The 24,242-nt window shown below is 39.1% G+C and overlaps 1 protein-coding gene across 2 annotated transcripts in view; it reads left to right on the top strand.

Moving 5' to 3' along the window:
• Positions 1 to 20,794, top strand: part of SLC5A12 (solute carrier family 5 member 12) — a 54,729-nt gene extending 33,935 nt beyond the window's left edge. For both annotated transcript variants that reach the window (XM_059929610.1, XM_059929609.1), the window contains 7 exons: positions 1,131 to 1,243; positions 5,817 to 5,884; positions 11,176 to 11,262; positions 13,760 to 13,926; positions 14,761 to 14,864; positions 18,191 to 18,318; positions 20,296 to 20,794. In XM_059929610.1, coding sequence (XP_059785593.1) covers positions 1,131 to 1,243; positions 5,817 to 5,884; positions 11,176 to 11,262; positions 13,760 to 13,926; positions 14,761 to 14,864; positions 18,191 to 18,318; positions 20,296 to 20,448 — 820 coding nt within the window. In that variant the 3' untranslated portion in view covers positions 20,449 to 20,794. The remainder of the gene's footprint in view (positions 1 to 1,130; positions 1,244 to 5,816; positions 5,885 to 11,175; positions 11,263 to 13,759; positions 13,927 to 14,760; positions 14,865 to 18,190; positions 18,319 to 20,295) is intronic.
• Positions 20,795 to 24,242: the final 3,448 nt, after the last annotated feature.

Below are 24,242 nucleotides of genomic sequence, written 5' to 3'. Positions count from 1 at the left end.
AGCCATATATGTTGGGAGCATGGAAGTTTATTTTACTTGATCATCTCCTTTCCTTATTTGACTTGCATGGATTTACATATAGAAGAGGAGTCTTATAGGGAACATCTATTCTACTAGCTAAAATATTCCTGGTCTAGATGAGGAATTTAATAAGCTTTCATGCTATTCTGCAAAGAAAACTCCAACTTCTTGGGTTTTCTGTCCACTAAGCGAGTTTTAGGGCTATAAGACTGAACTCTGATTGGAAAGTCAGAGAGAGAATATCAGAGCTTTTATGTGCTTTTGGTCTTTGCCTGCTTCCTAGTCTTATCTTTGGCCCTTTCTCCCTTATTAATTGCATGCTGGTCATACTGGTGCTTCCTGTTGTTGAACGAAATAAGTTTTCCACCTGTAGGCATTTACTTGTAATTTTCCCTTTGTTCTAAAACATCTTTTTCTGAATTTGCATGGGTCCTTTCAGTGCCTATCTTAACCATCACTTCCTTAGGGAAGAATATCCTAACTTCATATCGGTTTAAGCCTCTGAAAGACATGATTTCATAGCTCTTTGTTATTTTTCTTCATAACAATTGTAGTCAATTGTATAATTGGTTGTTAAATGTCTATGTCGCCAAGTAGCGTGTAAGCTCTACGTCTTTCTGGTTCACCATTGTATGCCTAGTACTCAGAATGAACAGATGCATAAATGGTATGAATGAATGAGTGAATGAATGAATGAATGACATATTGTACTGATTTCTGGATTAGGATAGTCAGTACTTTCTGCCTCAAGTTTAACCTTCACACACACACACACACACACACACACACACACACACACACACACAATTTCTCTGCTACTGCATGCTAACTCATTTAATGTCTCGTTAGGGGAATCAGTGAGAGTTCCAGCATGGAAGCCTAGCTTCTTCACTGGAGTTAGAGGAAGACATCAAAGAGCATTAAGCCCAGAAGCAGCTTTGAAGAGTGAGTAGACAGGTCACGTAGTTCCCCTGAAGTTCCAGAATAAGGACATATGTCTGTCTCTGTTTTTTTCTAGAGCCCTGCCTTGTCTAATTGCCCTGGACACCAGGGCAGGCCGGTCAGCTTTATTTACCTTGGACTATGTTCTCGCTTTTCTCTCCCTGTAGCACCGTGGCTGCCAGCATCAACGCCTTAGCGACAGTGACGTTTGAGGATTTTGTCAAGAGCTGTTTTCCCCATCTCTCCGACAAGCTGAGCACCTGGATCAGTAAAGGCTTATGTAGGTACAGCCGGTGGATCTCCTATTCCATATCATGAAATGAACGTGTGGTACATGTCAAATCCTGCACATGCTATTCAGGGCACTCTGACAGGCACAAGTGCATGTGGAGATACGTGAGGAATCTCACATGCCAATTCTTACACTTCTGGAGGGTACTAGGAAAGAATGACCAGTAAGCTTAGCTTTTACCACCCTTACATTCGACATTCTTCTGTGTTCATCCTACACCCTAGATTCAACACATCAGCACCTCTTGATTATGCCATGTATTGATCCTATTTAGTCTCTCCACAGAGGAAGATGTTCTGCTCACTATCGCCAGTCAGCTTGTCTAATAAAGCCAAATTCTTTTCTAAAGAGTCCTTTATTACCAAATATTCTTCATTGGTTTTTAATAGTTTTAGTAGTAATAATATGCAATATAAAATTATTTTATATGTTTAATATTATATACTTATTTTCATTAAATTAAATTATTTATCAGTTGCAGAACTAATACCATCTTGTTTTATATTATAGCTTTGCAGTGTTTTATTTAAAATATCTGGTAGAGCAGCTCTTGTCACTTTTAGGTAGAAATTTTAAATGTTGCGACTGTTCTTTTTCTTTTTTTGCAAAAACAAATTTTGGGCTGTTCATGTTTATTTATTCTTTCAGATTAAGTTTAAAATAATTTACTGCATGTTATCTAGTTGCACACCCCCCCCCCCATCTCAACGGAATTGCATTAAACTGAAAAACGTATTTGGAAATAATTAACGTCTTTATAAGCTTTCCATCTAACAATAGCATTTTCCATTTAACATCATATTTTCTCTCTTAGATATTAATTATCCTCATGTCCTCACCCTTCTGCTTCTCCCCCTCTTCCCTTTTCCTTTCCTCCTTCTACTTCTTTCATTGATATTATGAATGGAATGTTTTCCCCATAATATCTTTTAAACTGTTTACTATCAACGTGGAAATGCTATAGCTTTTTGTTTTTGTTTGTTTGTTTTGTAAAGCACATATCTGGCCATTGGCACAACTCTTGTTGATTCTCAAAATTTTAATTGATTTTCTAATAAGTGTGGTTATTGCCTACAAATATTGATAGTTTTATCATATCCTTATTCTTAAATGCTCCCCTGATTTGGGGTTTGTGTTCTCCATAGTCTTCATTATTTCTCTTATTTTCATAACTTTCTCCTTTTCCTCTGCATGCTTGAAGGGCTCAGGTTTCTTCTCAATGTTACTTTAAGTTCTCCACAAAGTAAATTTCTTAATAATAATGATTTGAATTCTGCTCTTGTGTTTTGTTCCTCACATTTTACTATAAAAATTCAATCATACAGAAAAGTGTAAAGACATTTACCATGATCTCCTGTATATATACCACCAAGATTCTCCATTAATGTTTTATTAAACTTGCTTTTTCACGTATCCATCTAGCTCTCTATCCATCCATTAATGCATCATATATTTGATACACTTAAAAAAAATTGTAGACATCAGTACACTTTCCCCTAATTATTTTAGCATATTATTAACTAGAATTCAATAATTGGTTAAAGTTTTTTAAGTGTAAAATCTACCCACAATGAATTGGACAAAAGTTAAGTATACATTTGCTGAGTTTTGAAAAATGTGTACACCTGTGTAACTCAATCACTAAAGATATAAACCATTACATCGCCCTGGAAAGTTCTCTCTTGGTTATTCTGGTCAATTCCTACTCCCACTTCCCTCTAGGGGCAGCCACTATTCTGGTATTTTTCATCATAGATTAGTTTTACCTCTTCTAGAATTTCATTTAAATTGAATCACACAGTACCACTCTTTTTTGTAAGGACTCTTTTCACTCAGCATAATATTGTTGAGATACATCCATGTTTTTTTTGTATCAGTAGTTTATCCCTTTTTATGGCTGAGTAGTATGACATTGTATGGATTTACCTTTTTTTTTTTAACTTCTATTGATGGACCTAGGTTGTTTCAGTTTGAAGTTTTTATGAATAAAGCTGCTATGAATATTCTTGCACAGGTCTTTTTTGTGAATATGTTTTCATTTCTCTTTGGTAAATACCTAGGTGTGGAAGTGCTTGGTCAATATTATAATTTTTAATTTCCTTATAGTTCTTCCTTATCACACCTGGATTCATCTTCATCTAAACTTATGGGTGTTGCACCCTACCTTGTTGTGTTTTCATATCAGTTGCTTTCTCTTGAACTGCACTTGTTGCGTCATTGAATCTATGTGTTTTGCATCATATTGAAATCGCCAGTTTCTAAATACTTTTTTTTCTGGTTCTTATTTCCAGAAAATATATTCTGTATTTGAGTTTTCAGGTTAATTATTCATTTCCTTGTTTAGTAACATTTTGGCATGGATCCCATATTTCTTTTCTTCTTTTTACTTATACTTGAACAAGGAGAGATTGGTGCTGACCGAATGTTTGTTAACTGAGTAGTTGAATTGCCTTAATTTTTTCACTATCTTGCATAATCAGTTACAGCTAATAGCAGGTGGATTGGCATCTTTCCTGGTGCAATTCCCAATTTCTAGCAGATATTCATGAATATTGCTGGGCAGAAGTTTCTCTGACGCCCATGGTTTATTGTCTGATCCTCCGAGCTGATGTAGCACTTAGAAAATCCATAGTACTTGCTGCAGCTGTGGTGCTTTCTCTACCCTCCCCCACCACATTTACTGCTTTGTCTGTGGATCCGTACACTCCAGGTCTCCATGGAACCCCACCAATTTCCCCTAAACTCCCTGCCTTGCAGGTTGCTATTGATTGCAATCTGGTGGAAGTGTAAAGATATGGGGGAGAGGGGGACTGAATCAATTCTCTTGTCAGCACAAAAGAGTAGAACCCTTGGATTGAGGGGTGGTTGCCTAGAATCCCATCTGAAACAGATAACTGTTGGTCCAGCAAGAGGGTAATCGGTAGTAGAGGAAAGACACTTTTGTTATTTTCTTCAGGCAGGTGGAGTTCTGCTTATTCATGAAGTGAAACAGAATGAGGGCAAACATTGTTTCTAATCTATCATCTTTAAATACAATGGGAACAATTTTAGAATTCTGAAAGGTGTTTATTGATCAAACTTGGATTTTAGTGTTGTGTGAGTTTCCTTATTTTTCTGTGTTTTATTGAGAAGTTAGAAAATATAGCATTAAAACTTGCTATCCTGATTTCATCTTAAAAGTGAATTCCTGATAATAAATTTTATAGATATCATGTACTAAATCTGAAATGATGATGATGATAATAATAATAATAATGGCAAGCACATAGTACTTGCTATGCAACAGGCACTGTTGGATAAATTAATTTATTTATGTGTAGTCCCTTCCTAGAATGTGAGATCTCTGGGGCAGTGGCATTTATAGCACTGGCATTTAGTAAAGTGCTTGACATATGGTCAGTACTCAATAAAATTGCATTAATGGTGACATTGGGAACTGAGCCAAATATTTAGCTGAGAGAGAATTTCATACAGAATGAGAAAAATCATCTTCTCTATTTCTGTCCCTGTGTGTCTGTCTAAATCTATCTCCAGCACCTTGTCTCTCACCATCTGTCATTTATTCTATGGGTTGTAATGGGAATTGAATGACTTTTAAGATAGTTTTTAAACAAAGATGTATAAGAACAATTATTTTTAAAAAGATAGTTTGAAAGAAGACATCACCTTTAAAAGATTACTAAGATGGATATGTTGATTAATCCAGCGAGATCCTATGATGCTGGAGGCACCCTGTGCAAGATGCTGCAGAGCGCGGTACCCTGATGGCCCTTATGGTGCTCCAACATAGCCATGTAAACAAAGAAATCGTTATGCAGTATACTGAGGGCCATAATGAAGGTATGAATAAAGCATGAAAAGATCAGGAACATTTTCCAGGTTTGCAAAATCTGTGAGGTAAACTGTATAGATATTTAGCCATTTTTATTATGAAAAACTATCCATATCCCAGAGAGGTTAGTAACCTCTTCAGCTGATTATTGGTGAGTGGTTGAAATGGATTAAATTCTCACGAATTTAATCTGGATTAGCCTGGTAGACCAGTGACCTTTCTGCATTTTCATGTTGCTTCCACAGGACAGCTTTCTTCTTCTTCTTTTTTTTTTTTTTTTAAGATTTTTTTGGATGTGGACCATTTTTAAAGTCTTTCTTGAATTTGTTACAACATTGCTTCTGTTTTATATTTTGGTTTTTTGGCCGCGAGGCATGTGGGATCTTACCTCCCTGACCAGGGATCGAACCTGCACACCCCCTGCATTGGAAGGCGAAGTCTCAACCACTGGACCGCCAGAGAAATCACCAAGACAGCGTTCTTCTTAAATCCTGAAGAGAAGACTCCTCAAGGCTGGATTCCAGCTCATTCTGCCTGACCTAGGAAAGCATGTCTTTGGGAGAAAGTCTCTTAAATGCCCCTCTTGGGGCTTGTGATGGCTAAGCGGGGTGGACAGTCCTTCCTGAGACCCCTTCTGATAGGGCTTACATGAGAGACGGCCCTGGGCAGGAGCTCAGTGGATCCCTCAAAACCAGCTTGGATGATAGTCATGAAGTTTCTTTCCTCCAGGTCTCTTGTTTGGCGTGATATGTACCTCCATGGCTGTGGCTGCATCCCTCCTGGGGAGCGTTGTACAGGTAATGAAAGAGGAAAAAGACACATTTGATTTTGTAGCAACTTTTTACCCACCTTCTTTTCTAATACTTTGCCTATTCCTCCAAATCCCAAATGCTCATACTCTCCGATACCAGGTCCAAATTACACACACATGTAAAATTTCAACCAAAATTTCTTTCAAGAGGGGAAACTTTTAAAAACTAGTAATGAGACTCAGTGACAAGGTACACTGTAATAAAATTAGAAACCCTTTTGAAATCCAGATCTGAGAATGTGTGATCCTGAAATAAAAGTAGGAATGATAATCTTAGCAGGAAAAACAATAATTACAATTGACATTTATGGAATGCTTATGTTCAAGCTACCACCCCAAATGTATTATCTCATCTAATCCTCGTCACTTCTCTACGAGGTAGTATGATTAATGTACTAATTTTACAAATGAAGAAACTAAGAAATAGAGAGGTGAAGAATTGCCCTAAATTCACATAATGAAAGAGTGGTGGAGCTGGGAAATGAGCCCGCCTCTACCTGCTATCCAGGCTGACCTGTCTCCCATACGTCCAACTCCCAGTTCCATAAAATGTCAGCACTAGAAAGAGCCTCAAGGATAATCTGTTTCAACATTCATTTTGTAGATGGTTACAGAAAAGAGTGAAAGTATCCTGCTCAACTTCTCACATCTGGTTAGTGGCTAAACCAGGTTTATGACCAAAGTCTCTGGAGCCACCTCTCTTCCCTTCCCAAATTCCCCAACTCACAAAGGACCATTAGATAAACCAATCTTCAGATTCTATTTCAACCCTCTCAGTCCCATTGTGTCATTGTATAATTTGAACATCCTGTATACTTTCTTGGCATGGATCAGGTTTTCAATAAATGCTGCTTAAATGAAGACATGAACAAGAGTGAGTGAATAGTCATCACTGACTTTTATAGAATGTGTTTTAGTTCCCAGAGCAGTGTGTCTTGCTTGATCCTTCCAATGACTACTTACATAGGTTCCATTATTTCCTTTTTCAAGTTCAAGGAACTAAGTCTAGGGGAGTTGAGTGACATGATAATTCACTTTCTATATAAGAGAAGTTGTGGGGCTGGAAACTTGATGTCCTCTCTGCTAAGTATGAACTTTTTAAAATGACAGATGTTTGGTGATTTCTTTACAATTTTTGAAGCACTTTGATATCTACCCATCCACACAGCAGAACTGGTGGGTTGAAGAGGTTTGTCTTTAGTGACCTCTGCAGCATTTTTTTAGGTTTATTTTCTCCCATTTCCAAGTTGCCTCTAATGCTTTGTGCCCCTTTCTTTTCTCCCCTTTATCTAATTATTATTTACTCTTAAGAAAGTATCACCATGTTCAATTTAGTGAGAATTTGAATCACTAAATTGTTTCCTTCCAGAATTATTTGCATATTAAGCTTGTTTGCCATTGAGGTATGAAGGCTCTGGAATAGATAAGGACTCCTGCAAGACTAGCGTAACACATAAAACTTATAACGAAGAGGGAGTTGTGAGTGATGCTCTTGTTGACTTGTCCTTATTCAGATAAGTATGCTAGGCTCGCTTTCTTCGTTGGTTAAAATGTGTTCACATAGTTTAGGGGACAGTGAAAACACTGATGTGTTGTTTCCTAGGAGAGATATTTGTGTCTAAAATGGCCCCCTCATTTCTCCGAACACATCTGACTTGACAGATGTGTTCAGAGAAATTTAATTTTCCAAACAGCTTTGCTAGATCTAATGTAATGGAATAATGTATTCAGGGAATATGGAAGACTGAAACCAAACATCCCATAGGTATACAGTATAGAGCCAGATTTAATTTCATGTTCACAAAACCGACACACACTCATGGCGTGTGTTTGTTGGTGGTGCTGGGGGTGGGCAGACGTCAGCTCCTTAAACAAAGGCCCTTTCAGTGTTTTAGTTTAGGATTTTCAAAGTGTGTTCTAGAGACCCTCACCCTGCGAAATGCTCCAAGAGTGAAAATTTCCAAAGTCAAAGACTTTTGGGAAATGCTGCACAATGCGTTCCCCTTTCAGAAATCCACAGCACACAGTAGCATATCGAAGGCTCTGGGAAGACCTAGCAAGAAAGCTGTTTCCCTTTAAATATGTGACCACAGAACCAAATGTGGGGAGAAGAGATAGGAGGAGGGGCAGGTAACAGCAGCAAAGATCTGTCAACTAGTGATTTGCGGAGCTCCCTCTGCGAAAGGCGATCCTGTCCATTATGCTGCTATCCTACTGACCCTCAGCTAGTTCTACCAAGGCTTGTGATGAGCTCCAGGAGTACTCTTTTCTCAATTTAAGAAAGTGTTTTCTTTTTTTTTTCTTTTATTTGGGGGGAGTGGTATTCCTTCCTTCCATCCTTCCTTCCTTCCCTCCCTCCCTCCTTCCTTTTTTTTCTTTCCTTCCTTCCTTTCTTTCTCTCTTCCTTCCTTCCTTTCTTCCTTCCTTTCTTTCTTTTTCTTTCTTTCTTTCTTTCTTGCTTTTTTTCTTCCTTCCTTTCTTCCTTCCTTCCTTTCCTTCCTTCCTTCCTTCCTTCCATCCTTCCTTCCTTCCTTCTTCTTTCTTTCTTTTTAAGTATAAAAAAAGTACTTTCTAGCTCTCAAAACAGTCCAACCATCAAATGGCCCACCTCAGGAATCAGAGAGCTCACTAACAGGGTAGGTAAGAGAATAATAATAAGATTATAATAGTAGATAATATTTGGGGGGCAATTATCATGTGCTCCAGAGTGCCCAGGCACTATTCAGAGACTTCTTTTGGATTCCACATTGAATACTCTCATACACGCACACAAAAACAACCCAGGAAGCAGATATTTTGATCCCCACTTGACATCTGAGAAAGCTAAGACACAGCAAGGCAACCTCAGTCCTAGAACACACTTTCTGAGCCATTGTCCTTTCCTTGCAGGAGGGGCTTAGGTGAGATTTGGCCACTGAGGTGGAGGTTGTCACATGAGCTCTGTCTTCCTCCAATTAAACACGATTAATGACAACAAAAAAAGAAAGATAAGAAACTGAGGTTAGTTTTGTACATTACAGAAATACATATTTTTCAAATCCAGAAATTCTTTGATTTATTTCTCTTTCTAGCATGTGAAGACTTTTTCCCCCCTGGGGCATATTGGATAAGGACTTTGTAAGAGATTGTTCATTTTCTCTCCCACAAGAGAAAATAAACATTTTTCCTAACTTATTGATTCTCCCATATAATAGCTAGTAAATTAACTTCCAAATTCAGCAACCACAGCAACTATGAATTAATACTATCAATCAGCAGAGAAAATGTCAAGAATATTAAGTACTGACATTAGGGAAAAGTGTCTGCTTTAATCTTATTTGCCTCCATCTTGTCAAAGATCAATCTGTATCATTGACACCTCTAAAAATTATCCTGGAAAAACAATCATAGCAGTGCATTGTAGCTCATTTTTCTGGATAAATGAATTTATATTGCAGCTGGAGTGGACTTGAAGGCCCCTTGGTCCTATTTCTACTTTTTTTATAGAGAAAGAAGACTCTCTGAAGTAAAATGAATCTGAGTTAATAACTGAAGGTTCACCAAATTATGTGTTATGTGTGCCAGAGCCAAAATTTGAATCTCAGTATTCTTTTAGTGATGGACTCTTTCAAGAACTTTTTCCCCTTAAACAGAAAAAGGAGACCATGATGGTGGTCTGTGCTCTTGACTTTATTTATTTATTTATTTATTTTAGGTGGGACTGCTCTTAGGAGAGAAAATGTGGGTTTTAGAGCCAGACAAACTTGGCTTAAAACTCTTAAATCTCATCTCTGCCACTTTCTAACTGAAAGTATACTTTTAGTATGTTTTGTCTCAGTCCAAATTTCTCATCTATAAAATCCAGTTAGTGTTACCAACTAAGCAGGGTAATTGTGGGGATGAAATGAGGTCATTTATTTAGAGTGCCAGGGTATTTCATCTTTATTATCTGACACATAGGACACATAGGGGTGCCTGACAAATAGGAAATATGTATAAAATCTTTAGAGCATCCTTATCACAGCCTCTTTATCTAAGAGCCCTGCAGTTGTATTGATAGAACTAGACAGGGCTGCATTGCAGAGTAGCTGTGTGTGTGTGTGTGTGTGCGCGCGTGTGTGCGCGTGTGTGTGCGCGCGCGCGTGTGTGTGTGCGTGTGCGTGTGTGTGCGCACGCGTGTGCGTGTGTGTGTGCGCGTGTGTGCGCGTGTGTGTGTGCGTGTGCGTGTGTGTGTGCACATATGTGTGTACATGCTCCCTTGCAGGCATGTCAGTGCCTGTGTATGTTCAAGACTTCTGCAAGGCCATGGCCCAAGGCTATAGGTTGATAGAAAACTAGCTTAATTAAAGCCCCTAATCAGTTCGCCGAGTTCAATAACTTAGAGGTTAAGAGATATGGAAATGCATTTGCCAAACTCTCTCTATATCCAAAGGAGATAGAGCCATAAAAATGGGATATAAGATATGGAATGTCCAATGTCCTCCCCATCATGTCCCAACTTAATGCTTCAACCTCCTTGAGGTATTCTGGTGGGATAGCAGGAGTGGGGTAACAGACAATTATTATTATTAAAGTTATAGAATTATTCAAACTAAATTAGAACAGCTGGATCAATTACCTGAGATATTCAACATAAGTTATAGATGCATTTATTAAGTACATTATTTAAAAAGCTTTTGGGGGCTTCCCTGGTGGCGCAGTGGTTGAGAATCTGCCTGCCAATGCAGGGGACACGGGTTCGAGCCCGGGTCCAGGAGGATCCCACATGCCGCGGAGCAACTAGGCCCGTGAGCCACAATCACTGAGCCTGCGCATCTGGAGCCTGTGCTCCGCAACAAGAGAGGCCGCGGTAATGAGAGGCCTGCGCACTGCCTTGAAGAGTGGCCCCCGCTTGCCGCAACTAGAGAAAGCCCTCGCACAGAAACGAAGACCCAACACAGCCATAAATAAATAAATAATTAAAAAATAAAAAAGCTTTTGATAAGATAGAAAATATAAGCAAATCAATAAGTTCCAGCTTGAGGGAAAACTTATTCTACCAAATCCAAATTGCCTGTGTGTGTTTACACACACACACCCTCACACATGTATGTTTGTAGGCGTTTTTGGTGTTTTACATACACAGTGCTTATTAATGAGCCCAGAATGGAGAAATGATTTCCAGAAAGCACATGATTAATGAGTGGCACAGTCAGGACTAGGACTGTATTTCATCTCAGGTCCAAGAAAGGGGGTGGTCCTAGGTGGGCCACAGATTCAGGGGAGTGTAGTGTTGATCTGATCTACTTTGATCCACAGGCTGCCCTCAGCATCCACGGCATGTGTGGGGGACCGATGCTGGGCTTGTTCTCTCTGGGAATCCTGTTCCCTTTTGTGAACTGGAAGGTAAGTCTCCCACACCCCTCTTCACACTTCCCAGCTGAGACTGGGCCCCAGACATTTTCTCCCTCCTCTCAGTCCTCCTTGGAAAGGCTATTTGTCTTTGCCAGAAAAAAATGGGGGCTTCTTTCTACAGCAGAACTAAATAGAACCCCAGCCTTCCAATCTCTGACTTCAGTGAAGCTGTATTAGGAGCAGAAAGCCAAGAAAGTAGTGGTCATGAAATACCATATGTCATCGCATCAAACCTGATTCTTTAGGGTTTAAATTGTCTTCTCTAAATTAAAAGCCCACAAAATGAAATTTAAAATAGAAATTGAGATCAGACATAGTTTAGTTAAAACATGATTCTGAAAACTTTAAAAATGTAAATTTTCTTTTCTATATTTAGTTACCCAAAATTATAAGTAATTTAATTAATTAACTAATTTAAGAAGGGGAGGGGAGACCAACCTGGTATATTCTGACAGCTGAATCTTCTTGGTGTTGTTGGCTGACAAGCTAGTGGTTTGCCTTTAAGTAAACGTTGGTTGGATGACTGTGTAGTAAACATAAATCAAAAGGAACACGTGTTTGGAAAAATAGTACTATAGCAATATTTTTAAATATTTAAAATATAATTTTTTCAATCTAGCAAAATTGCCATTTGTCATTTATTGCCATTCATCCACTTACATGCAAATATTTTTAGAAAGTCTTTAGACTCTAGGAAACCTGACTGTATGCATATATTTATTTAGTTAGTTAGTTTTTCATATTTTTAAATATACTGTAGGAGTCTTGATAAAGCCCGAGCCACACGGTTTACCTCATTAGGTCTCTGTGGCTACCTGACCCTTATTGACCTCTATTCTAGATAAATCTTGTGTAGATAGGTAAAGAGAGTGGATAGATGTGAAACATTTGGGAATTTGCAATGCTTCCTTGCAGTCTTATTAGGAGACACTTTGTTTTAATCAACTTTTCTGAGATTGAGGTTGACAGGGATAGTTTTATTCTTGCAGAGATAATATGAGGGAAGGTAATTTCCTAGCTACAAAAAAAACCTAATAACTAGCAACATAACAGCTTAGTGCATTCTAAACATTAACTTATCTATGTTAGCGAGTTACGGTCCTGCTTTTTAATCCAGGAAACCACCTTGTTCTAGATAGAGGAAAGTAAATAGTACCAATTGGGGTCACCTCTCCCCTTGTCTTTAGCCATGGCTGATCCTACTAATCAATCATGGCTCTCTTTCCACAGAATGTGGATGCAACCTCAGAATCCTTCTCAGCACGGCTCTCCAGGCAGCTCCTATAAATCAGTGAGGGCTGACTCTCCTACTGAAGTCCATTCACCCTTTACTGGTAGGCCAGGGGCCAGCATACTATATCCCTCAAGCTAAATCTAGCTGATCTCCAGTTTTTGGATGACCTGCAAGCTAAAAATGGTTTAGACATTTTTAAATGGTTGTCAAAAATCAAAAGAAGAAGAATACTTCATGACACATATATATTACGTGAAATTCACCTTTCAGTGACCACAAGTAGAGTTACTGGAACACAGCCACTCTCCTATGTATATATACTGTCTATGGTCATTTCTGTGCTGTGATGGCAGAATTGGGTAGTTGTGACAGACACTGAATGGCCCACAAAACCTAAAATACTCCTTAGCTGGCTGTTAAGAAGTTTGCAGACTGCTGGTCTAGACCAAGGGCCCAGGTATTCAAATCATACACATTGCTTTAGTTTTCCCCAAACTATAACGAACAGAACATTCTGGTGCTGTAATTGAGGAGTCTTTTTTTCTGAATAAATAGAGAAACCAACAAGTTGTTTTCTGTCACAGAGAATGCTCAGCTCTCTGGCAGAGACCAGCAACATCCAATTTTAGTTTCCAGTGGTCCTGATCCCTGCTCGATTGTTCTGTTTCCTTTACAGGAGAAATGACTCATTGACTTTTAACTTTTTATCAAGAAGTATGACCCTCAAATGACAGGAAGAGTAAATATACTTGCTAGTAGTGAGACTCAAGCTAAAAAGTCCAAACTTGGGAGTCAGAGGACTTGAGCAGAATTACTTGGGAAGAGCTATGAGGGTAAAAGTTTCTATATAGTAGCTTATAATGGCTGTCAGTGAAAAATGACCCCAGCATCTCCATTATCTGAGGTTTTCCTGAATTTCTGAAACTCTTCTACTGGAAACTGAGGTTCAGCAGATGTTTAAGTGATGAGTAAGAAGCCAAAAAGGAGAAAAAAAATTCCTGCTAGAAATTTTACATATAATGACCACAGTAAAACCCTCCAATGTCTTCATTGAAGGAACCATTTATTCCTAAGTAAAGCTACATTGTGCGGGGTTGAAGGCAGGCAGTGTAAGTGGGCTGTTTCTAGCACATGTGGCCAAGATCTGGGGTAGAAAACCAGAATCCCTGAGATACAAGACTCCTCATCTCATTATTCTTTCAATGGCTTTGTCAAATCTCTCATTACTTTTTTTTTTTTTTTTTCTTCATCAAGGGTGCCCTAGGAGGCCTTCTGACTGGGATCATCTTGTCATTTTGGGTGGCCATTGGGGCCTTAATTTACCCTGCACCAACCTCCAAGACATGGCCTTTGCCTTTATCAACTGACCAGTGTGTCTCATCAAATGTGACGGAATCAGTGCCTCCACTGCTGTCCAGCAGGTATGCTGACCTTCATGATAGCATCAAGTCCCAGAGAGAGGGTCACCAGGTTAGAGAAAAGTGCATTCTTCTGTGCTAAGTCTGAGGAGACCGCCTTGCTCCCCTATGAGACTCTCTCTGGGTGGTACCCAGCATTGCAGAGTGGCTGGGGGCTCCAGCTTTCTGTAAATATCCATCCCTCTGCATCCTGATGCCCAAGAGTGAACTTGGCAAGAGGGCTAATTGGAGGTCTGAGTTCTCAGGTCCACTATGTTGTTTCTTCTTTACTGCCTGTGCTTATTCTATCCTCTTTTCTTGGAATGCTAAATCCTAGTCCTAACTGCCTTCTTTGATTGATTAAAACTAACCATTTTTAAAAAATAAGCTGAGGCATCATCTCACATATCAGCCTGGGTTTGACACTCTTTCTGAATATTCTCCAAATCCTTTGTTCCTCTTCCACCACGGTGTTCTAGTCTACTTTATGATTGTCAACTCCTACATGTAGACTTCATGGCTTACTCATCTTTAATCTCCAGTTTCTGGCACTAAATCTGGGCCTTGTAAATGTCTGAAGAATAAATAATGCAAAAGAAATGGAAGGCACGGTCCTCATTGCAATTGTGGTTCAGTAGCAAGACTTGTAATTCACAGATGGATTGGGTTGAGTGGAATATAAAGTACAACTAGTCTACAGTCGGTTTTTTAAAAAAAAATAATCAAGTGACAAAAAGTTAAGCTTTAGGAGTTTTGAGAGATGCCAGTCCCTAAAATGAACCCTCAGCTGTCCTGTAAGTCACTGTGCATCATGACTTCACACTCCCAGAACTGCTGATGTGCCATTGTTCTCTGCAGACCTGCCATCGCTGAGACCTGGTATGCGCTCTCCTACCTATACTACAGTGCAGTAGGCTGCCTGGGGTGCGTGGCTGCTGGAGTAATCATCAGCTTTGCGACAGGTCGGTTACATGCCTTCCTCTTCTGGGGACCAAGGAAGACGTGGGCTGGTCTCACACACTTCTGGACTAGGCAGCTGTCTTATGGGTCTGAATTTGGGTCCACCACAAAAAGTCCTTTTTCCCAAAGAGATATTATCTACTTTCTCCAAACTGACATGTAAAAGCATCCCCCTGATTATTGTACATGTGATTACTAATATGTATAGTGTATTCTTAAATATTCCCCATATGTTATTAAAAAAAGATGTTTAGACACATGGCCCTCAGGGGCCTGAGTAGGAAAAATCCTTTGTAATATATCAGTAAGAAGATTAAATATTAAGAGTGGTTCTTTTCCCCTTCATCTCAGTTTTTTCCTCATAAACGCCTTACTATCTCATGGGTTAGTCTTTACTAACCTACTAGATAAGCAGAAGAGAGTCTTACTGTGGCTTTTGCATATGGTGTCCTTCGGAGGCCACTCTGCTAGGCCCAGGAGCTCTGCAGGGAGCAGCTTCACTCTACGCCATTTCTGGTACCAGTGCTGACTTTCCTGTACCTTGAGCCATAGTTCCTCTGATGGTTCAATGTCCTTTTTATGCCAAAGCTCATGAAGGATTGGTGGGGGAGGATGGCATGGAATAGGCCCACTGTAATCTACTCTGCCTCCTTGGAATATGCAGTTTAGCTGAATCAAATATTAAGATATTCTAGTTTTCCACTACCATTATATAGTTACAGGCTATACGGGAAGTCAAGATTCCTACTTAACACAAAATCTGAATGGCAATATTCCTGGTGACTAGAAACACTATGTGCAAGCTCCAATGCCTTATTACTCTGGGCAAGAGACCAACAGCTCTTCATTTAAATTTAAGCTAATCTTAGCTATGCTAAGGAATAGACCATAAATTTTGTAACCCCAGCCGTTCATGTAGTAACAACTCCTCAAATATTTTTCTTTATGGAAAATGGACTCAAATGAAAGGTGGTCTATTTATGGTGCTTAGATTTTTGCCTCGGTGCCCTAACAACCATGGAGGCTTCCCTGATCCTGGTAGGACACACCTAGACTTATCAGTTGAGTGGTCAGTCACCTTTAGAAGACAGCTGAAGTTTTAGCTGCCTGATTCCAAAGCAGGTATTATGGGCATCATAAATTCTAGGTATTTTCCAGATGCTTGTTGGAATTGACATGTTCTTGTGTTGATGCAGCAGCCATTATGTTGTATTTAGATGGAAACTCCTTTGCCATCTTGAGCACAAACAACAGTCCTTGTATCAACCCTTGTGTTTTATTTTTCTACAAATATCCCAAATCTTAGGGAAATGTCCTTAACACCAAAAGGAAGCACTTTATCAGAGGGTAATTGTGACACTTGACCGAATCTTAGAAAATAGTTTTGATCGTTGCCTCCTGGTACCTATCTTCCAAATGAGGCCCTAGTGCTAACTGAACACCTTCAGGTCTGGTCACAAAGGGGCTTTAATAAACCTTCTATAACACCCAGTGAATCTTTAAAAATGTCTTAAAATGTTAACTGTTTGCAGGACAGGGTCATTGGGGAAGCCAGAAGACTTTTGTGGGCCTGCTCATCGTGTGTCATATATTGTCTTGTTCTTGCTATTTGTCTTGCTTGGTCTTAATAGGTGATAATTTCAATTCTGCGTCTTCTAGATGATCTAGCACTTCAAATATATGCTATTTATGTTACTCATAAAATAGAATTATGTCTATTTTGATTAGTACCTCCAGATGGTTTATATCATTAATGATTCTCTGCATCAGCTATTAAAAGGTGATCTTGGCCCAAGATATATTTTAAAGTTTTCGTTATTACTGGTAAAATTCTACTGGGCAGTTAAGAGTTGTTTTCCTTTATCTCGTTAACCTTGTGAAATGAAAATACCATTTCCTAAATCAAGAACAAATATCTTCATCAGTTTATCAAGTGGCCATTACCTCCCACTCTGAGGACACTGTGTGGGTTTATTCTATTCTGATTTCCACTGCACAGCAGTTTGTACTCATGTGAACCTTCCCAATTTATTTCTTCATGTATCATATAGCTACAGGTGTCTCAGATATAAAACCTTTAGTTATCAATTCATTAAGTTTATCTCTTAGGTCGGGGGTCAGTAAACTAAGAACACATCTGGTCCATTACTTCTTTTTATAAATAAAGTTTTAGAGAAACACAGTCATGCCCATTCATATACTATTGTCTCTGGCTGATTTCACTCTACAAATGTAGAGTTGAGTAATTGCAACAAAGACCCTCTGGCCATATGTTTACCGTACACATATATATGATTCCTGACAATTTAGAATGTAATCTATAACATTTATCTGACAAGATCAAAGATCCAACACAGAGGTTAGTAAACTTTTTATGTTAAAGGCTAGACAGTAAATATTTTAGGCTCTGCTGGCCAGAGACTCTGGTTCCACAACAGGATTGAAGGAATAGGACATTGAACAGGTATTTTTTTTTTATAATTACTATTTTTTTCTGCTTTTTTTTAAAACATCACTTATAAATTTATTTATTTATTTATGGCTGTGTTGGGTCTTCGTTTCTGTGCGAGGGCTTTCTCTAGTTGTGGCAAGCGGGGGGCCACTCTTCATCGCAGTGCGCGGGCCTCTCACTATCGTGGCCTCTCCTGTTGTGGAGCACAGGCTCCAGACGCGCAGGCTCAGTAGTTGTGGCTCACGGGCCCAGTTGCTCCGCGGCATGTGGGATCTTCCCAGACCAGGGCACGAACCTGTGTCTCCTGCATTAGCAGGCAGATTCTCAACCACTGCGCCACCAGGGAAGCCCTGAACAGGTATGTTTTAATGATAAGGAAGGAGATGTCAGGGAAGTCCAGAGTAGCTGGAGGGAACATGAAGGTATTCCTTGTTCAGGATTCTGGGGTGAAAGGAAGAAAAAACAGTAAAAATAATCTTCTTAATTTCACTAATATTGATTCTGATAACCTCTAATAGATCTGATTTGGTGGAAAACTGAGAGCTTTCCTAAAGGAGGAAATTATATAATTCCTGCAATCTCCTCTGCTGGCTTACAAAGGGTACTAGGAGGGCTTTCCACAATAAGTATTTAAAAATAAATATGTTGTTTCTATTTGTTTATAGCCGTGAGTTTGCCTGACCTGACAGTTTGTGGACGTTTAAAAGCAAACTCTCACTCTTTTGAGCAGTTACCAATTTCTGTATTTTAACCAATCAGGCCTCTTTTCACCCTTCTGCTAAGAAGTGACCTGCTTCTCAAGTGGACAATGCTTAAATCATCAAAGAAACTCCTGGAAGCGTGCAACACCTTATCCATTTTTCCTTTTGTTAATAGGTCACCAAAAGGGCAAGGATATTCAACCGCTGCTAATTAGACCAGTTTGCAATTTATTTTGCTTTTGGTCCAAGAAATACAAAACACTGTGCTGGTGTGGTGTTCAGCATGACAGTGGAACAGAGCAGGTGAGCTGATGTTTGAGCTTCTGAACAATGTGAATTGGCTCAAAAGGATTCCCTTTCTGCCCATTTCAACCATCTGCAAGGCTGGGTGCAAGGAGGGAAGGCAGTGGATATGAGAACCTGGAAGAATCTGGGTTTCCACTTCCGTTACCTCAGCTAACTAGTTTTTAAGTATGTAAATTATGTTGATAGGTAAATGTGCCTTTGGGCTGAATTGTCGTTGCAACTGATCAAGTTCCAAACTTCCCTTTAATCCCTGTGAGGGTAAATTCTACGAAAATTTTTAAAAATTAATAATAGAAAAGGAAGAAAAGAGGGGGCACATCTAGTATAATGGTGAAAAGCATGGGCTTTAGAGTCAGCCCTGGGTTTAATCTGGTTCCATGCCTAACTTTCCTTGGGTGAGTTATTTAACCTCTTGGAACTTCAGCTTTTATCTGTGAACTGGGGGGAAACCATGCACCGTGATCTACACATGAACATCTCCAGTGTGCCATGAGGTGTAAATATAAAGTAAGATCTATTGGTGGAACTTCTTAAATAGAGAAGTGACAGGATACACATAACCTCCCAGCTCTCCCCTTATCCCGCTGAGAATTGTGTTTAGGCCACACAGGGCCAGGGACATTGTTCCAGGGCTATTAAGGTCTAGAGACACTGTCTGAGTACGATTAAGGTCATATCAGCCCAAGACCACCAGGAACAGCCTGTGGTCAGACCAAATTGGACTTAGTGACTTGATACATACAGCAAGGGGATAGGGCTACCCCAGGGGAACCAGGGAGTGCCACCCTCACCAAGAGGGTAAGGTTCGGGGTCCCACTGAAAGATTCTGAGAAGGGTCTAAGTAAGAGAAGTGGGAATGAAGATAAAGCCACCTGGGGCAGCACTGGTTAGAGCAGCAATCACTCAATGAGTTATTATGGCATCTGGTAATTCCAAGACCTTGGGAGAAGCACTGTTTCCTGTCGGAATTGCAACGGGTCTTATCCGTGTCTGTCCTCTCAGCCTGATTACAGGCAGGCATTTCTTTTTCTTTTTTAGTGAGGGCTTATTATTTTTCTTTCAGACCCAGATATTTCACTCTTTCAGTACTTTAGGAGAGAGACTCTTCGCCCTCATCACAACTCCTAAGATGTCATTTGCTTTCCTTCCCCCAAACACCATGATAACATGTATGTGAAGTAAAGCTGAGTTTCATAGTTTTGCCATGAGGAGAGCATCACCTTGACAAGGGCTTAGAGTGGGAAGGCAATCTATTTGCTGAGATGACAGCCAGCAAAGCAGTGTATTGTTTGGATAAATGGATTTTGAGGAAGTTCTAGAAGGAAAGAATCATGTTATTTACTGCTTTATAGACTTACCTTCCCAGGCCTGAGTTTCCTGGAATAAATGAGAAATCCTGTTGATGCAGGCAGCTTCTGTTCTCAAGGCTGAGTCGAGAGTGGGAGGGGGCACTTAGTATGTCACTACTGGGCTCCTTTGCCAAAGGATAACAGCAGCCTCCTGGGAAGTTTGCATACAGGGACCCCTGTTGTAACCAGAGGCCTTGCTGTTCACAGGAAGTGGGGGGGGCCCCCTTCTGAGACACAGGCTTGTCTCTCCTCAGGAGGTAATACTACTACCTCACAGGACTGTTGCACTAGATATATAAACTTCACACCACACATTGATGTATTGTGAATGCTCACTAAATTGTTCTTTCTGTTTTTATTATCATTAGAAGTAGTACCTACATGGATTGAGGCATCAAAATTATCAGTTAGGAAGTGCCTTGGGTCAGTTATTTGTACTTATTTTCATATCAATCTATCATTTCACATTTATCTATCATTTATTTATTTCATGTTTATCTATCGTTTATTTTCATATTTATCTATCATTTTTTTCCAAAGGGAGAAGCCTAAGCAAGATTCCCTCAGTTTGATTTGGAATACATTAAGACCATCCCACTGATATGTGTCTTTCCATTTTCCTCAGGAAAACCTTGAGAATGGCACTACCTGGAAACAAGGGGCTGAATCTGTCTTACGAAACGGCCTCAGGCGAGAAAGCTTGGCCCATGTTCCAGGCTATGATCCCAAGGACAAAACCTATGACAACATGGCTTTCGAGAAGATTACCCATTTCTAAGGCAACACATACACACACACACACACACACACACACACATCACACAGCCCGCATACTTCTTGCCCACTGGTTAGTAGACTTCTCTACTTGCCCCTGCTAGAAGACAGGGATGTCTAATATGTATTTACACTTATTTAAGACCACAAATAACATGACTGTTCCCCAGAATATTCTGAAGGTTATTCTTTGGAAGACCCCACTTTCAGGTGAGAAAAAACAGCCAAGCGTTAAGTGCCCCAGCAACTTCCTTTTTGAATAAACTAGGGCTTGATTTCATCATAGTGCAAGAATCAGTCTCCTTGCTTTGTGTCATAATAAACTTCAGGGATTTTGTTTGTTTGTTGGATTTTTCTGTAGTTTTTTTTAACCATCAAACATGTTGGAGTTTGCAGGAGGGGAGATGCACATTAAATGCTTCCCTGACACTGCTAAGACAAGGGAATGGGATCCACCCCAGCACCCCCCCTTCACATATATGTGAACTCATGTCACATCCCTGCATCCTTCAGGTACAATTAGAACACTTAACTGCTTTTGATCCCTCCCCCCAACCCACCCACCCACCTTTAAGTCCTCTTGCAGTCATTCTTGCGATTACAGCTGTCCTGACCAAGCCTTGAAATTAATTTTGCTCAGCAAAGGAGAGACTGGTATGTTTGGTAAGTAGGAGTAATTATAACTAAATACCCTGCTCCCTTTGTGTTTTCAGTGTAGTATTTCTTCTTCCCTTCTATCACCTTACAATGAAAAATTCAGTCTGTGCTCAGTAAGAAGTCTGGAGTCTTTCTCCAGGGCTGGGTAAAGAGGAAAGGCACATCCTATAGGAAGCTGTTAGGACAATATTGTGTAAAAGAACCTTGTAGATAGCTTACCAGCCCACAGGGGATTTCAGTAGCCCTAGGGTCTTCTTTGGTGCCAAAGGCTTTGTCCACAGGATTTCTACTCTTTTTGTTCAGCTCACACCTAAAAGCTCAATGCATTCCATCAGGCTAAGGTGACAGAAGTAAAGATCTTAGCAGTTGAACTCTAGAAAATAATTGTTAAAGTTCTGGAGTAAGAGGGGACTACAGATCAAGAAGTGAATTAATAAATGGAGAGGCAGTGAAAGCTTTTTGAAAGAAGCAAAGAAATAAAATCCTTAAAGGGCAAAAAAGAACCAGTGCCATATGGGCTAGATCAGAGGAAAGATAGTAGGAAACAAACCAATGTCTCAGTGTCAGGTATATTAGGGCAGGTGCCAGATATTTATTTAGGTGGCCAGGTGAGATCAAGAGGCCTAGAAAGAATATGTGTCAGCAAAGTAAGAAGAAATGGTCCAAATAGGCAGGGATAAGGAGTCCCAAAGGCTGAGTGGTTTAAATGTTACCCAGGAGGAGAAAACTTTAAAAGAAGCATGAGATAGGGGAAAAATTTTATGAAACTGGTGTTTATTAATAGGGAGAGAAGCTAGAAAGAGGGGAAAAACAGTCAATAGAGGAATTTAAAAAATAGCTGGAGTTTATAAGCCACAGTCCATTGCTTGCCTTCTCTTCTCCAGTCTCAAAGAGGAGGGGAATTAATAGGAGAGGAAGAGAAAATTGGGCTGTGGTTTACAAGAGAAACGAGAAAAATACATTTTGAAAAAGGAGGAAAGAAGTGAAAAGGGAGTACACTGGGGAAAATACCTGAAAATGAGAAGGAAAAGAATTTCTAAAAACATTTTTGAGGTCCAGCAAGTTAATGAAGGTATTGATCTAAGTATTTGCAAATTGAGAAGTGCAATTACTTTCCAAATGATTTAGTAGTTAGGACATTTTTATCAATTAGAACTTCAGAAATACATTAGGTGAGTGTTGAAATCTGGGCCAAACCTCACTGGCTTAGTCAATATGATACAGAAGGAAAAAAAAAAAACCCCTGAGGACAAGAATTAGATTAACAGTAGCTATATATATATATATATATATATATATATATATATATATATATACACTATATATATGTATATATGCACTATATATATAGTAGCAATATATATGAAATTTATATATATATATAGTAGCCATATATATATGAAATTTGGAATACAACTTTCACTTGGAATTCCACAAAACCAAAATGTACCATATAGTTTTTCATTTTACTCACAGATTCTCCCACAAATTTTACTCACAAATTATCCTACAGATATTTCACTAGCTCAGTACTTTCCCAGAAAGTTTTTTGGATCCTTTTTCTTTTTCAGTCACTGATTCTTTCACCTGGAGTGTTATCAAAGCATAAAATGACTTGCACATGGAAAATAGTACTATATTATTATAAAAATATCATGTGATGGAACCTATGGCATTCTGAGGTCACATTTCAGAGCTTTTAGAGGTCAGTATAGGTAGGCTGCTTGATTCTTCCTGATTGAACAGATGCAAAATCTAACACTTTAGCTAGAGAGCAGATGGGGATCCACACGGGAACCATCTTCCAGAGTGCGTAGAAAACTACATTTGCTGTGTAGTGAAGCAGACGGGAACTACAAGGGCACAGTCAACAGATTTGCCTAGTCAGTCATAGTACACCTCTCCTCCCTCACTCCTCCCTAGGGATGTCGGCTCAGAGTTGTGTCAAGGCCACAGGTGCAGTACAAAGTCTGTCCAGGGCTAAGTTCAAAGCCATAAAAATGGGTTAAATTTGTGGTTGGTTTTGTCACAGAGTGAGCAGGGATATTTTCAATAAGAAGGGCAATGAATGATGAGCTCCTAGGATGGCCTAAAATGTGCCAAACTTGATGCCAGTCTCTATCTTTTAAACATACTCACAGATATGGGTAAACATGGAACAGAATGACCTCAATGCCTCTTTCACTCATTCGGAATGAATTCGTTTTGATGACTGACATTCTCTTTGTCACCATTTGGAGCAAGGAGTACAGCTTATTGACTGAGGTGAGGGATTGGAGTCAAACGGCTTCAGGTTCAAATGTAAGCTGTAACAAAAATTATCTTGGTAATCTTGGGCAAGGCTTTTTGAACTTTAGTTTATTCACAAATTAAAAGGAGCAAAAATTGTCCCTACTTAATAGGATTGTCGTGAGGATTTACAGAGGTAATCCTCTAAAGTAGTTAGCACAGTGACTGACCCGCATGGAACACTCAACTCTTGTTAGTCTGCAGTATATGAAGAAAATGGTATCCATTCCAGTATTCATTTTAAGTTAAATTGGTTCACTGTTTCCCTTTAAGATTTTCAAGATACTGGTTTAGTATATGCATTACTGAATTAGTTTGAAATTAGAAATAACGAGATAAACATAATGCATTATATAAATTAAAAGTCATGTCACATATTTTCAAACAGTAGGTCTTTTAATGCTGAGTTTAAATAAAATATGATTTTCCAGAGAGTAACTTTTCTAAAGATCTTAAATTCTCGAAAAAAAAAAAAAACTACTGTTATAAAGATAGACAAGCTTTATTACTGAAAAGTGCAATATTCATATCTATGATTTAAGTACTACATTTATAAATGTAAACATTGATAAGTAAACAGCATCTCAACCCAAGTTTGCCACTCAATGCACAGTTAATGGCAACTGTGATTCTCTAAACAACAATGGAAGGGGGAGGACTTTTCCCTTTGTTTAATTCAAATAAATTTTCTTTAATATAAGTTTCATTGTTTTGTGATTTTATGGGGTTATACCATTTCTTTCTAAAGATAAAAACAAATAAACCACAGACCAGGGGGCTTGTGAACAGTATTTCAAAGAGAGTATTATTGAAATATTTTTATGGTATTACAATCTTAATTAAACATTATTG

Source organism: Balaenoptera ricei, chromosome 8 (assembly GCF_028023285.1).
Source record: "Balaenoptera ricei isolate mBalRic1 chromosome 8, mBalRic1.hap2, whole genome shotgun sequence".
Classification (NCBI taxonomy): domain Eukaryota; kingdom Metazoa; phylum Chordata; class Mammalia; order Artiodactyla; family Balaenopteridae; genus Balaenoptera; species Balaenoptera ricei.
This window is presented reverse-complemented; position numbering and strand designations above follow the sequence as displayed.